General features: G+C 44.2%; 1 protein-coding gene and 1 non-coding gene across 4 annotated transcripts in view; one reads left to right on the forward strand and one right to left on the reverse strand.

Annotated features, from left to right (window-relative positions):
• Window positions 1-12: 12 nt before the first annotated feature.
• The window catches only part of invs (inversin), a 21,747-nt gene continuing 7,557 nt past the window's right edge, over window positions 13-14,202 (reverse strand). For all 3 annotated transcript variants that reach the window (XM_086218546.1, XM_086218547.1, XM_086218548.1), the window contains 15 exons: window positions 11,260-11,433; window positions 9,337-9,504; window positions 9,039-9,219; window positions 8,104-8,213; window positions 7,611-7,782; window positions 6,104-6,259; window positions 5,835-5,956; window positions 4,957-5,064; window positions 4,751-4,857; window positions 4,464-4,673; window positions 3,844-4,052; window positions 3,276-3,756; window positions 2,645-2,796; window positions 803-889; window positions 13-725 (listed from right to left, as the gene is read on the reverse strand). In XM_086218546.1, the coding sequence (XP_086074672.1) occupies window positions 610-725; window positions 803-889; window positions 2,645-2,796; window positions 3,276-3,756; window positions 3,844-4,052; window positions 4,464-4,673; window positions 4,751-4,857; window positions 4,957-5,064; window positions 5,835-5,956; window positions 6,104-6,259; window positions 7,611-7,782; window positions 8,104-8,213; window positions 9,039-9,219; window positions 9,337-9,504; window positions 11,260-11,433 (2,553 nt within the window). In that variant the 3' untranslated portion in view covers window positions 13-609. The remainder of the gene's footprint in view (window positions 726-802; window positions 890-2,644; window positions 2,797-3,275; window positions 3,757-3,843; window positions 4,053-4,463; window positions 4,674-4,750; window positions 4,858-4,956; window positions 5,065-5,834; window positions 5,957-6,103; window positions 6,260-7,610; window positions 7,783-8,103; window positions 8,214-9,038; window positions 9,220-9,336; window positions 9,505-11,259; window positions 11,434-14,202) is intronic.
• Window positions 1,037-1,109, forward strand: trnat-ugu (transfer RNA threonine (anticodon UGU)). The gene has a single exon. It is a non-coding gene; the product is annotated as a tRNA-Thr (tRNA).

Here is a 14,202-nt window from a genome sequence, read left to right on the forward strand (position 1 = left end):
GTTTTTGGTGTCATTTTTTATTATTTAATGTGTATCATTCAAAAAAAGCAATTGACATGAGGTATAGAAAAAAAATACACAATAAGGACTATTTTTGTGCAAATAAATGCACATAAATGTCAATACAACCTGCATATTTCCCTAAACATATATTTCTGGTGACAGGGAAAGCACTTAAATCAGTTTGGCGGGTGGAATGTTACTCTGTGTGTGTGTGTGTGTGTGTGTGTGTGGTTGGCTGGCTGGCTGGCTGGCTGCAGGTGGGCTATCTGTATGACCGGCTGTTGATAGAAAGCCTCATTCTCCACAACGGGAGGAAAGGTTATCTCAGTGTGTGTGCGAGAGCAATGGAGAACCAAGGAGATGGAGAGTGTACGTGTTCATGCCACAATGGATGAAAGGTTATCTTTTACACACACAATTTCTGTAGACTTAACCCCACCCTGTGAGGTCATGGCTCTGATGTCATATGGCCTAATTTTAGAATGCGTGGCACAGTGATTGAACAATGTGTACAATAATTCTATAGAGGTAAGTTTGCCAGCCAGCTGAGAAAACATCATAGAAATTTAGGTGTGTGTGTGTGTGTGTGTGTGTGTGTGTGTGTTTTCAATGTTTTCCTCGGCCTCTGGTCCCCTGTCCAGCACTCTGTGGTCTCAGGTGGTAAGAGAACTGCTTGGATTGACTCACAGCTTCAGTCAGGTGCACACAGTCTATACCACTCACTGTAAAGTAACCACACACAGTTACCCCGAAGCTGCTTGAACATGTAATTAATACTAGTGTCTGTACATGAACTTACACTGGCTCTGGGTGCGTAAAGGCATGTCCAGGAGCAGCTGGGACTGAGAACCCCGGAGTAGACGCCCTCGTCTGGCTAGCGAGTTCCCTAAAGTCACAGCAACAACTTCAGTCTCCTGTCTCACTTCATGTGTAAACAGTCAGCAAGCTGCTGTTTGCTCCTTCAGTTCCACACCCTGAAATGTCCATGGTGTGATCATTGTTTTGAAACACTGGAAGCCATACCTTGGCACAAGGCCCTATAGCTCAGTGGTTAGAGCACTGGTCTTGTAAACCAGGGGTCGCGAGTTCAAATCTCGCTGGGGCCTAAAGGTTTCTTCTTGATGCAAACAAGTAAAATTAAAATGCTCATCCTGTAAAGACAGATCATTTCACCAATATTGAATCATTTTCTTAGTGTTCAATTATTATACTTTAGCTCATCTTTTTTTGCAGTTTACCTCTGATGAGTTAGTTATTACTTATTAAAGATTCCACAGATACTAACAATGATAACATGTTTGTTTGATGATTGTCATTAAAAGGGTTACATTGATCACATTGGAGTGCAAATGAAATGCCTCCTTAGTTGTTTGTAGCTTGCTCTGTCATGAAAGTAGCCTGCGTGTCCAATGTTTGTGATCACCTGGGGTTACTCGGTTTAGCTGGCCGATCACAATATTTTTCCAAATAATAATTGTCATGTGATCATGCAAAGTTTTTTGAAAACTTGTGCAGTTTTTAACTTTGATATGAGAAAATACATTGGTGCTGCAGAGATGAAGCAATACCAGACATACGATGGAGGGTGACTAACTTGCAGGTATTTAAATAAAGGTTCATCATGATAAATGGAACTGTGCAGCCAAGTCCACAGATGCGTGTCATATGTCTCTCTACTTCTTGGGGACAGAGAGAGTTTCATGATGAATGCGTGTGGCATGTTACAAGGGTGTGTGTGTGTGTGTGTGTGTGTGTGTTCAGCAGATAGCTTTACACAGCTGACATTCCCCCTGACAGCTCTGAACTTTTCATGGTGCCACGACTGTCAGAGGGAGAAGGAGGGAAGAGAGAGAAGGGGGAGGGGAATGCCACGTCAGAGGGGTTGGGTTGGAGCTAGGAGGTGGAGGTGTCTGTGGGATGAGACAGCGAGCATGCTTGTATGTTTTGGCGCGGTAAGGTCTCTGCCCGTTCTCCCATCATCACCTGGTGATGTGTGATGAAGGTCATGCCTGTCAGAGGGGTGAAAACCCACCAGAGGTGCTCCCCAGTCAGACATGCTGATACTGTCCCGCCATGTGGATTGAAGCATCACCTAGACATTTACAGGTGTTGCTGTTCCTAGACGCTAGTATCACATCCAGCTTCCTGCTTTAACCTCACAAAATCTGTTTCCATTGTCTGTGTGTTAGTGTAATAAAAGAGTTCGATTTAAGCTGCCCTCTCAAAAGGTAAATCAACACTGGCGTGTGGGGAAGAAAACCACTGGCTGTGGGTTGCATATTTAAAGCAAGATACACCTCTGGCAACACTCCGGAAGCTCAGCTGCTATTTTCAACTGCTTTGACTGTTGGAAGCTCAGAGTGGGTTAAAAAACAAGATATTTAATTTAAATGTTTACACTTTATGTGACTGTATGCTTCTACGCCACTCATCATCTTCATCCTTTTTTACAAAGTAGGTCTGTAGCGGTAATTTTTCTCGCCATCAAACATTTCGATCTGCTGGCCAAAGTTTTTAAGTACTGTGTCAAATCATTGGGCCCATTTAAGAAAGTAGGTCCAGCTTTGTCTTAAGTATCTAAAAACATGATCACAAAATCAAGCAATGAAAAGTTTTTTGGGCAGTTTGTGAATGATCTCACCATAGATGCTTTGCAGTACAGAGCTCTTACTCGCTGCTGGTTTGGCAGGCGGAGCTCGTGTCTCCATCCTCTTCCTGTCATGGGCGTGGCTTGAATCACCTAACTCCCCCTTTTCACAGGATTTGGCTTCTTTCTGTCTGCAAGCATTGAATCTGTAGACATGCAAGCACAAAATCTCAGGGTGTTCAAAGATGAAAGCTGGCAACTCCTCACACCAGTCCTCAGTGAGCATAAACAAAGTAAACAGTTTATTTGAGGCTGTTAATAGGCAGCACATTCAGAGTGTAATAGTGAGGCTGAATGGAAACAGAGCCTCCTGCGGCGGACTGGCAGCCTCTAAGAGAAACTCAGGAGTGCGGGAGGGAGGGAAAAGCTGCTGTTAGCGATTAGAACAGCGCAGCTGAACTTTTAGCCTCTTGTTAAACTGCTATGAAAGCTTTAGATTATAGCTTGTCTGTCCTCTCCCTCCATGTATCAACCCGTCTCCCACGCTCTCCCCCCCACAGCTCAAGTGTTGATGGCATCCAGACTGTAGATGGAAGGGGGGGGGGGTGTTCTTACAGGAAAGATGGGAACCAGTTGGGTACATGTGGACTTCACCTACTAAACATAAGTGCAAACATCAACTCACCTTCGCCAGGCTCGCTGGATGATGCGTGCAGCCTCATTCCTCCTCCTGCGCTGCTCTTTGACTTGAGTGCGTGACTGTGTGGCGGCCTGAGTTTTTCTGTGGTTTAAAGATGAATTACCTGCTAATGAGGGAGTTTGGTCTTTGGTTGGAGCTTTTTCTGAACTCTGCTCCTTTCTGTGCTTTTGTGGAGTCGTGTGAGAGTCTTTCTTTTTAAGAGTGATGCATTCTCTGGTAATCGCGTCAATGTGGTCCACGCTGGAGATGCTTGTATTTGAGGAAGGTCTTTCTCTGACTTTGGGCATAGAGGGGGGTCTGGGCCTGAGGCCTGGTGGTTGGTTGCAGCCGGCAGGAGAGAGTAGTTCCTTCAGCCTGGTGGTCTGAGCAGTGCAGGGAGGTGCCTCAGAGCTCACATGACAGTGGCGGTCCAGAGCATCAAGTCGTTCAACCACTTTACTTCTTCTGAAGTTTCTGCTCTTGTTGCCTGTGGGGGTGGAATTACAAGACATTTTAGCATATTGGATATGAAAAATAGTTTGTTAATTTTTAAGATATCAAATTTGTTTTCTACCTTTGTATCTCTCCTCTTTGCTCTTGATCCATTCACATTTAGATGACTTTTTTCGTTCTTTCTCAACCATCGAGTCATTCATGGATAAATCCTCCATCAAGTTCACTAAGGAGAGCTTCTCCTGCTCGGCTCTCACCACAGAGACCTTACGTTTCTCCACTGAGATTCGCTGCACAGCTTCTCTCCTCCTCTGTTCCTCTTCTCGTTTCCTGAGCAGAATGAAAAGCAGCAAAACCTAAAAGAAAGCAGTTTTATCTGAAAAACTAAAATTACTCAAAAATCTAACAACAACTTTTATCTCTATGTAACCACTTGCTTGAAGTCCTTGCACCCGCTTAAAACAAATTTACTTCTCAAAAGCACCGTTTACAAAAGAATAAGGGAGAGACAGGTAAGTAAATGACGAGGACCCTGAGGAGCAGGACAGAGGGAAGATTTATATGTGTGCAGGGACGACAGAAAGAAAGATAGATATGGAAAGAGTGTGACTGTGTTTATCTGGGTGAGAGGGACAAGACAGATAATCAAGACAGAAACAGGAATAAAAGGTGTGTGAGCAGTGAGAGACCTGCAGATACAGTTTTCTTAACTAATGAAAGTGATGAAAGTTTCTTTCTCACTTGGCAGCATCCTTGCGTAGCTGCTCGTGCCTCATGAGGAGCTGCTTTCTCTCCCTGAAGGCCTTGCGGACGGTGTAGCCCTTGTAAACAGCCTGGATGGAGGCAGCAGCGATGTCCTGAATGGCTGCGATGGACAGCGCACCATGTTCCAGCATGAACTGGGTGACTTCACTGTGGCCCCCCAGTAAAGCGTAGTCCAGCGGTGTGTACCTGCATCGCAAAAACATCAATAGCTCCATCCATCCTTTTTTTCCTATCCCCCACTCCTTCGTCGTGGCTAACCTCACCTCTCCTCAGTGTGCTCCATGTGGTTTGGAAAGGCATTGTAACCAAGCAGCAGTTTCACGGCATCCAGGTAGCCATTGTTACATGACCAGTGGAGAGCAGTCCGCCCCTGTGCACCAATGGAGAAAGAGCACCGGCACTCGTGTTCCATTAACATGGGGATGTGTGTTTTGTGTTTGTGTGTATGGACATCTGAAAAGACTCTCACCTCTTTGTCCTGAATGTTTGGATCAGCATTGTTCTCCATGAGAATAGCCATGCAAGTGATGTAGCCGCCATAAGCAGCACACTGCAGAGGAGTCCGTCCAGCCTGGTCCTGCCCCACCGAAGTCACATGATACACAAGATCAGAAAAACGTTACAGATGACCTCAATTTATAATAATCTATTGACAGATTGATTTTATCCAATCCAAGATGGCTGCCAACACTGTCCTTTGTTTGTCTGCTTGTCAGGGTGCTCTGAATTCACTCTGAATTTTATATCAGTTAAGGTGTTTTTTATTTGTTTAAAGGTGAACTGTTGACCACGGCTCACTCTCAAACCCTTCCAAAAGGAGCTTTCCTGACTTCTTTTAAGGATTTTAAAATCTACTGGCCTTCCTCCTGCTACAGCCTGGATCTCTATTAGCGTCAGCCTGGCCCTCCCCCTGCTACAGCCTGACCCTCCTGCACGTGACTCCCCATCTCCCGAACCTCTAGTCACCTATTTGTGATATTGACTCATCTGACCTGGGTAGCTGGTTAAATATTTTAACAATGATTAACATTTGCACTGTCCCTGGTTTTCTTGATCGTCCCTGAACCAGTTTTCCACAACTGTGGAAGTGAACCCAACCAAGTGCCCCACTACCCTTTGATGGATCCTGAAAGGAAAGGAAAGGAACTTTATACAATAAAATATAGGAAACTCGTTCTGACATTACCCCTCAAATACAAGGTGATGCACGGCAGTAGCATCATGTTAGTGTTTTTTTTTTGTAGACTGTAGTATTAAGGCTGTAGACATATATGGTGGAAAGAACAGAGGGACGGAATTCACAGAAAAAGAAACCTACATGTTTAATAGATGAGTAACTATGCCTACCTGTACATTGGGACTAATCCCGTTCTCCATCAGTATCTGGCAGACCTCAGCGTTCCCTCCCAGAGCTGCCCAGTGCAGAGCAGTGTGACCGTCCACGTCAACCAGGTCCACACGTGCAGACCCTTTGTTAAATATATTTCAAATGAAGACAAGACTCTTCAGCCACTTGATCATAACTCTGATCATTCCCTCGTCTGCAGTGATTGTGTCCACATGGCTTTTTCAAACAATTACAAAGCCAAAACAATGAGTTTACCAGTGATTCCCACCTTTAATGAGTGTGAGTATGACGTCCCTGTGTCCCATCTCACAGGCACGAAACAGTGGTGTGTGTTTCATCACATCCAGAGAGTCGACCATCGCTCCCCTCTCCAACAGCAGCTTCACTGTACTCACATGGCCTGACAGTGAGGCCGCATGCAGCGCTGTTTGGAGACACACATGCACGCGTGCAAGCACACACACACACACACACACACACACACACACACACACACACACACAAAATTAAAAGATGTTGGATCTTATTGGGTGCCACAGGAATTACATATTTTTGTAGGTCAACCCAGACGTTAGCATCACTGTGGTTTCCTTCTTTACAAATGGAATTTTGATCATTTTGGTCAATATAGAGGTGCAGGAATGAGTCCTACAAGCAGGAAGTACATCTGCATTGTTGGCAATCTAGTTCCCTCATCTCAGAGTCAATGGGATTTCCAAATGGCTTTTGGGTTAAGTGTGAAATAAGCTCTGTGGTTAACACAAGTTTAAATATTTTAAAGTTGTTGTCTTCAGAATACAACACAAAAATATATACGGCATATTAATTTCATGGTTGTCGTGTATCTAAACAATGGTGGTTACTAACACGTGGCAAAACGAGACCACAAACATCATTACTGAAAGCAAAAGAAGCGTGAATCTAGTGTGATGCAGTGAGGTCATTCATAGCGCAACATTAGCTTTGTACTTATGGAGATTGCGTTTATGCTTCAACAGCACAAACGTGAAGATTATCTTGCTGAGTAAAAGTCTCATAAACATTGCAAACAACAGTGTTTACTTTTGATAATGATTGAAAATCGAATGTATGAATTTCATTAGCATTTAATTGGGAAAGACCATGGTAATGCTAACTTCCAGGTTGGCCTACAAAATTACATCATTCCTATAGCATTCCATAAACACCTTGGGGACAATTTCTCCTCCCACATCTGCCTCTTCTGTGTTCATTCCTCCTCTCTGAGCTAAAGTCTAGTCAATGGAGGGTTTAACAGACCCCAGACCTTTAATGAGGAACAGCTTGTTGAAGCCCCATCCTCCAATCCTTAGATCCTACAGATGAGAGAGACAAGAGCATGGAAGTGATGTGGGCACCAGTCAGCAGCATTGCCCTTCACTCTGTCTCATTAGCGTGACTCAACATGTTATGCATGCATAAACAATGAGCAGGGGGGCTGTCACTATGGCGATTACACATCTAAACAGCTGCCAGGTCACATTATGGCAGTGTGTCATTCGTGTCTGCATGTTTACGTGTCAAAGGACAGTGCTGGCTGAAGCAGGAGTCCTGTTGGTGAGCCCACACTAATTTTGGTGACAGTATCACTTCCCTCTCTCCCTCAGCCCCTCAGTCTAGCACCTGAGGGGGAATCCCCTGTGACATCATCAACAATAGACTACACCTGTGAGGGGGTGTATGTTTGTGTTTGGTCACTTGAGCATTTCTGTCAAGGATGTGAGGAGGGGGTCAAAGCAGTCTGGAGCACTTCTCACCGGTGCCTCCGTACTTGTCAGCCATGTTGATGTCTATGTGAGGCGTGAGGGCCAGCATGGTGCGGATGACATCATCACTTCCCTTCCCTGCAGCCCACATGAAGGCCGTCCTCCCCTCCAGATCGGACTCATCTTTCACTGATGGGTGGGACATGAACACACCCACTGTCTCCTAATCATACACACAAGCAGAAAACTAGTTCAAGTTTAAGTAAACTAGTTTAGTTTGAGATCATTATAATAAAATTACTCGATGCAAAAAGCGAATAAGTTTTGTGAATAAAAACGACAATTGTCAATTTATTTATAACTTAAAGTGTATTGTAAAAGCTCTCATACACTTAAGAAACAACGTCTTGCCATTTTCAAGACAGCTATTTTATACTGTAGGTTTTTAAAATGATTAAAACCTACAGAATAAAACATCTTTACTTTATAATCAACAACACTGTATTTTGAGTGAAGTAGCTGTGTGTGAGTACATAGGACTCACAGCATTGTTGCTCTGAGCGCCGTAGTGCAGGGGGGTCGCGCCTTGGCTGTCTGAGGGAATAGTCCCTGACGTGTTCCTCTCCAACAGCAGGTGGACGATTCTGGCATGGCCTAAAAAACACACAGGTGAGATGTGCTGCGTAACAGACAAGGACGAGGGTGAAAACAGCTGAGAATATTACACAGCTATTATGTCTTTAAACCACTTGAAGGTTTTTTCATAGGCTGCATGAAGAAAGTGGAAGTGTGATGTCATTCTGTGGTTTATGAACTCCTGTTTTGAAATTTGTTTTTTGTCAAGTCATGTGAGATCATAATCAGATGAGAGGCTGGATGTGGAGAGGATGTACTTTCATTCAGATGTACCCTGTTGTGACTGACAGGTCACCACTGTAGTGATGTGCAGAGTTAAAGCACAGTCTGTTTTAAGGCAATTTTATTCTAAAAAGAACTACAATTTCCAAAATGAACATCACACTGTTACTTTAAACTGGTCAACCAGACTATAAACGCTTTCAAACTAAAAAGGTTGACTTTTATGACCAGTGGCGTCGCCCTCTGCTGGCCATAAGAAGGAATGCGGGTTTAGGATCCTTGCTTCATTTTCATGTTTGGTCCACTTATTTTAGACAGTCTATTTTTGTTTGTTTACTTTATGAACAGTTAAAAGAACAAGAGAAATTCCACATCAAGTCGGGGCTAGAAACTTTTTTTTTTTAGCTAGACACTATTTATCTGACACAAGTCTGTGTGGCGCATTAAAACTTATTTTGAGCGGCATGAAATGAAAAAAATTAATCCTACCATGTGGGTTACAATTTGCCTAAACTGAGTCATAAGCGAGAACCATCTCCTGAGAAGTGTGTTTTTGAGGAGAATGGTCATCTAATTTTCTTTCATTCCAGTCAGTCACATACAGGAAGTGAGCCTACTCACCAAGCAGAGCAGCCCAGTGCAGCGGTGTTCTGAAGAGGTTATCATAAGCTGTTACATTACAGCCCTCATATGACGTCAGCACCTCCACTACTGCCTCGTTACCATCGGCAACGGCAAAGTGCAGGGGGGTCCGACCCTCATAGTCCTGCCAGTTCAAGAGAGACTCAGTTGGAGCTGCCTCCTACACACACACACACACACACACACACACACACACACACACACACACACACACACAATAAGAAGGGTCAATGATGGGTCAAGGTGGACTGTAACGATGAAACTTGTGTGTGTTTACCAGTATACAGCGGACGGTTTGAGTGGCGCTGGGTTCCTGACTGTGCGCTGCCCAGTGCAGCGGAATCTTCCCCTCACTGTCAGGGATGCCGATGTTGGAATCGTGTTTGATCAGAAGGCGAACATGTTCTGGTCGGTTATAAAATGCTGACCAGTGGAGAGCCGTTTGCTGCAAGGATGAAAAGAGAAAAACAAAGGATGAATCTAGTTGTAAACAGAGGGAGCCGTTGTAGCAAGGAGTTTGAGTTTTCCATTTACGTAAAAAAAAAGAGAAAAAAAACTCCACTATGACATAGTCAAGAAATGTGACAACTGTTTGCTACACAAAGCTCACATTGAAGCCCCAGCAGCACACTGAGACTGTAACCCAGATACTGCCTTCATGACAGCTACCAAGCTATTCTGAGATTTCGTTTAAACCACTGTCATCTGACACGATGATGCATATTGGATTATTACAAAACTAACTACTGATGTTAGACGCACATCAGCACCAACAGACTGTGTGTTTGTTGTCTTATCAGCAGAGCACAGGACAAAGCCACATATTACTCACTGCTTTGTGAATATGACCTCAAATTCCTGTGGCTTCCAATGAGCTAGCCTCTCTCAGTCTCTGCAGGTTTATTGGTCAGTTACATAGAAAACAAATAATGAACAAACAGAATAGAGGTTTCTTCATTGGGGCTTTCAGACTAAATAATAAACTCAGAGCTACCTTGCTTTAAGGGGCTTTCTTTGGTTTGTATTCTGTCGGTAGGAACTGTCGTTTAAGTCCTGCTTTGAGCTGCTGCTGTGTACAGAGATTTTTTTTTTAAAAAAGCGGCTGCCCGTGCTGTGTTGGCTTGTCTTCTAGTCAGGTCAAGTAAAGTCAATTTTATTTGTACGGCGCCAAATCACAACAAAAGTGATGTAATGACACTTCACAAGTAGAGCAGGTCTAGTACCACACTCAGTCAATGAATCTACACCCAACAATTCTCAATGAGCAAGCACATCCTGCAGCAGCAGCGACGAAAACCTTCCTTTTAACAGGCAGGAACGTCGAACAGATCCAGGCTCAATCGGGACGGCCTTCTGCTTTGACCAGTTGAGGGGACAGAGAGCAGGAGGGCGGGGCAGAGACAAAGACTGATAATGGAGGAAGACAGATATACAGAAGGAAAGAGAGGGACAGAGATAAAGAGAGAGAGAAAGGGAAGAGACTGATGGTCAGATGGAGACGTGAGGAGGTGGTGCTACAGGCAGCAGCTTGAGCCTCTTCAGGTCTGCAGCCTCCTCCAGCAGCACCCGGGATCTGGGATGTGGGGAGCCCGAAGGCTCCGGAGAAGAAGACGAGTAAGTAATACACATGAGTATGATTTATATATGAAACATATAGTAGGACAGAGAGGAAAGACAGGAGGAGAGAGAAGCCCAGTGCACCATGGGAGATCCCCCAGCAGTCTAAGCCTTTAGCAGCATATATAAGGGCCAGCCTAAGCAGCCTTAACTATATGCCTGATCAAAAAGGAAGGTCTTTAGTCTGCTCTTAACGGTAGAGAGTGTGTCTGCATCCCAGACCAGAACTGGGAGATGGTCCACAGGAGGGGAGCTTGATAGCTGAAGGCTCTGGCTCTCATTCTACTTTTAGAAACTCTAGGGACCACAAGTAACCCTGCATCCTGGGAGCGAAGGGTCCTCGCGGCATAGAAGGGGACTATGAGCTCTGTCTTCTACTAATCAGTGAACACTTGTGTTTCCATTCGTGATTCCCATGGTACTGAGAAAGTGTTCAGGATTCCTAAAACTAAGATGGTTACCAGTTCCTGTGGTCCGGACAAACCTAAAAGGAGGTATGTTCTGTGTAAAAGTCCCTTCAGTCCTTAAATGCATGTTGCTTTAGAGCGAGTGTCTGTGACTGTCAAGTTTTGGACTGTACCACCTTGTTCTTGTCCTGTGTGTCAACCTCTCCGGGTCCAATGTGTTTGAGCAGCAGTGCGAGGGCTTTTGGTGAGGGGTGGCGGGTAGCCAGGTGGAGCGGAGTCATCTCCTCTAAATCTTTCTGTAGCCAGTTAGCACGCCTAGATAGCAGCAGCTTCAAGAAACGCACATTTCCCTGCAACAAACACACACACACACACACACACACACACACACACACACACACACACACACACACACACACACAAGTGTAAGCCAAAATACCTTATAAGTCCTCAGTTCTTTTTTTAATTAGTCATGAACCAACACTACACAACACACCTCCATGCTTTTAGAAAAGTCTGGTTTAATCGATGGGTCATCCCTCTTTGTTTCACACCCTGGCTTCTCATCTCAGAGTGCCATGAGCTGTTAAATAGTAAACAGCTGCTCTTTGCCTGATGTCCTCTCCACATCATCATCATCACTTTTGGTGTCTCACCTTTAGGCCTCAGAGTCATACACTACCAGTCAAATGTTTGGACACGCCCTCTCAGCTCATGGTTGTTCTTTATTTTCATGACTATTTTCATTGTAGATTCTCACTGAAGGCATCAAAACTATGAATGAACACATATGGAGTTATGTAGTAATCAAAGTGTGAAAGAACTCCAAATATGTATTATACTTTAGATTCTTCAAAATAGCCACCCTTTGCTTTGATTACTGCTTTGAACACTCTTGACGCTTCCTCAATGAGCTTCATGAGGTCGTCACCTGAAATGGTTCTCCGAAAGTCTTGAAGGAGTTCCAAGAGATGCTGAGAGGAAGTTGGCCCTTTTGACTCTGCGGTCCATGTCATCCCAAACCATCTGGAAGGGTTTAGGTCAGGTGACTGTGGAGGCCAGGTCATTTGGCGCTCCATTACTCTCCTTCTTGGTCAAATAGCCTCTGCACAGCCTGGAGGTGTGTTTGCGGTCGTTGTCCTGGAGAAAAATAAATGATGGTCCAACTAAACGCAAACTGGGCTGGATGGCGTTTCGCTGCAGGATGCTGTGGTAGCCATGCTGGTTCAGTATGCCTTCAATTTTGAATAAATCTCAACAGCGTCACCAGCAAAGCACCCCCGTACCATCACACCTCCTCCTCTATGTTTCACGGTGGGAACCATGCATGTAGAGACCATCCATTCACCTTTTTTACATCACACCAAGACATGGCGGGTGGAACCAAAGATCTCAAATTTGGACTCATCAGACCAAAGCACAGATTTCCACTGGTCACATGTCCACTCCTTGTGTTTCTTGGCCCAAAAAAATCTCTTCTGCTTGTTGCTTTGCCTTACTTGTGGCTTCTTAGCAGACCATAAAGGCCTGATTGGCACAGTCTCCTCTGACCAGGTGATGTAGAGATGTGTCTGCTACCAGAACTCTGTGTGGCTTTTATCTGGGCTCTAATCTGAGGAGCTGCTAACTTTTGATTTCTGAGGCTGGTGACTCAGATTAACTCATCCTCAGCAGCAGAGGAGACTCTTGGTCTTCCTGTCCTGGTACGATCCTCGTGTGAACCAGTTTTGTTATAGCCCTTGACGGTTTTTGCAACCGCACTTGGGGGCACATTCAGAGTTGTTGCAATTTTCCAGACAGACTGACCTTCTGTTCTTAAAGTAATGATGGACTGTTGTTTCTCATTACTTTGCTGATTGGTTCTTGCCATAATATGAATCCTAACAGTTGTCAAATAGAGCTGTCAGCTGTGTACCAAACTTCTGCACAACCCAACTGATGGTCTCAACTCCATTAAGAAGGCAAGAAATTCCACAAATGAACCCTGACAAGTCAAACCTGTGAAGTGAAAACCATTTCAGGTGATGACATCATGAAGCTCATTGAGAGAAGGCTAAGGGTTTGCAGTGCTGTCAGCAAAGCAAAGGGTGGCTACTTTGAGGAATCAAAAATATGAAACATTTTTTACAGTTAGTTAAAACAAAATTCTTTGTTACATAATTCCATGTATCTTGCTTCATATATTTGATGTCTTAAGTATTTATCTACAATGTCGAAAGTAGTAGAAATAAAGAAAAGCATTAAATGAGAAGGTGTGTCTAAACCTTTGACTGGTACATTGCTCTGGAGCTGCTGCAGGAGAGCCGCTTCCATGTCCATGTGAACACAATCATGTACATGTATGAGTGTGTTTGGTATATTTACTATCCCGTGACCGCAGAGCCACAGTCTGACGGATCTATCTTGTGTGTGAGCATGCATCTTGACCGTGTGTGTGTGTGTGTGTGCATGCGTGCGTGTGTATTCTGTCCTCTCTATTCTCAGTCCAATTAGATCGGTAATCCCTGGCCTCTCTCCCTGTCTCAGCCAATTATTGATCAGATGTCAAAGAGACAGGCCTCACACACACACACACACACACACACACACACACACACACACACACACACACACAAATAGCCTATTATCTGCACTCTTTCTTCAATGATATGAAGATCCCACGTATGTGTGCTCCTATAAAAGAAAAGCTACAGATAAATATGGGAGTGGTCAAGAGATATTAGAGTCCTACTGAGTTCCTCCGCAGAGAATAAAAATTGTCTTCTGACTGTTTCTGATGGTCTTTTGCAAATTGTAGAACTGAATTTGTGAAAAGAACACCAAGGTTCCTAAAAGCTAGACCTTTCAATTTTTTTAAAATCTCTTCTTAAATCCTGTGAAGAATAATTTCTTGATACCAAAAACTATTTCTGTGAGAGTGCAGGTGAAGCTCACAGCTGCAGCAGTAGAACAGTTAAGATTTCCTTCACAGTCACCCTCAGGCCATAACTACAGCCACTAGGGGGCACTGGCTTTCCATTTTGTTAGTTTCCACTAAACCTCTACTAGATCCACTTCCTTATACATCCACCATTTAGTCCATTCTTGTTGATACATTTTTTAGCATACACACTCTGCCA

The sequence above is a fragment of the Aulostomus chinensis genome, chromosome 11 (assembly GCF_037954235.1).
Source record: "Aulostomus chinensis isolate RoL2024-O1b breed Wild chromosome 11, RoL_Achi_v1.0, whole genome shotgun sequence".
NCBI classification, from domain to species: domain Eukaryota; kingdom Metazoa; phylum Chordata; class Actinopteri; order Syngnathiformes; family Aulostomidae; genus Aulostomus; species Aulostomus chinensis.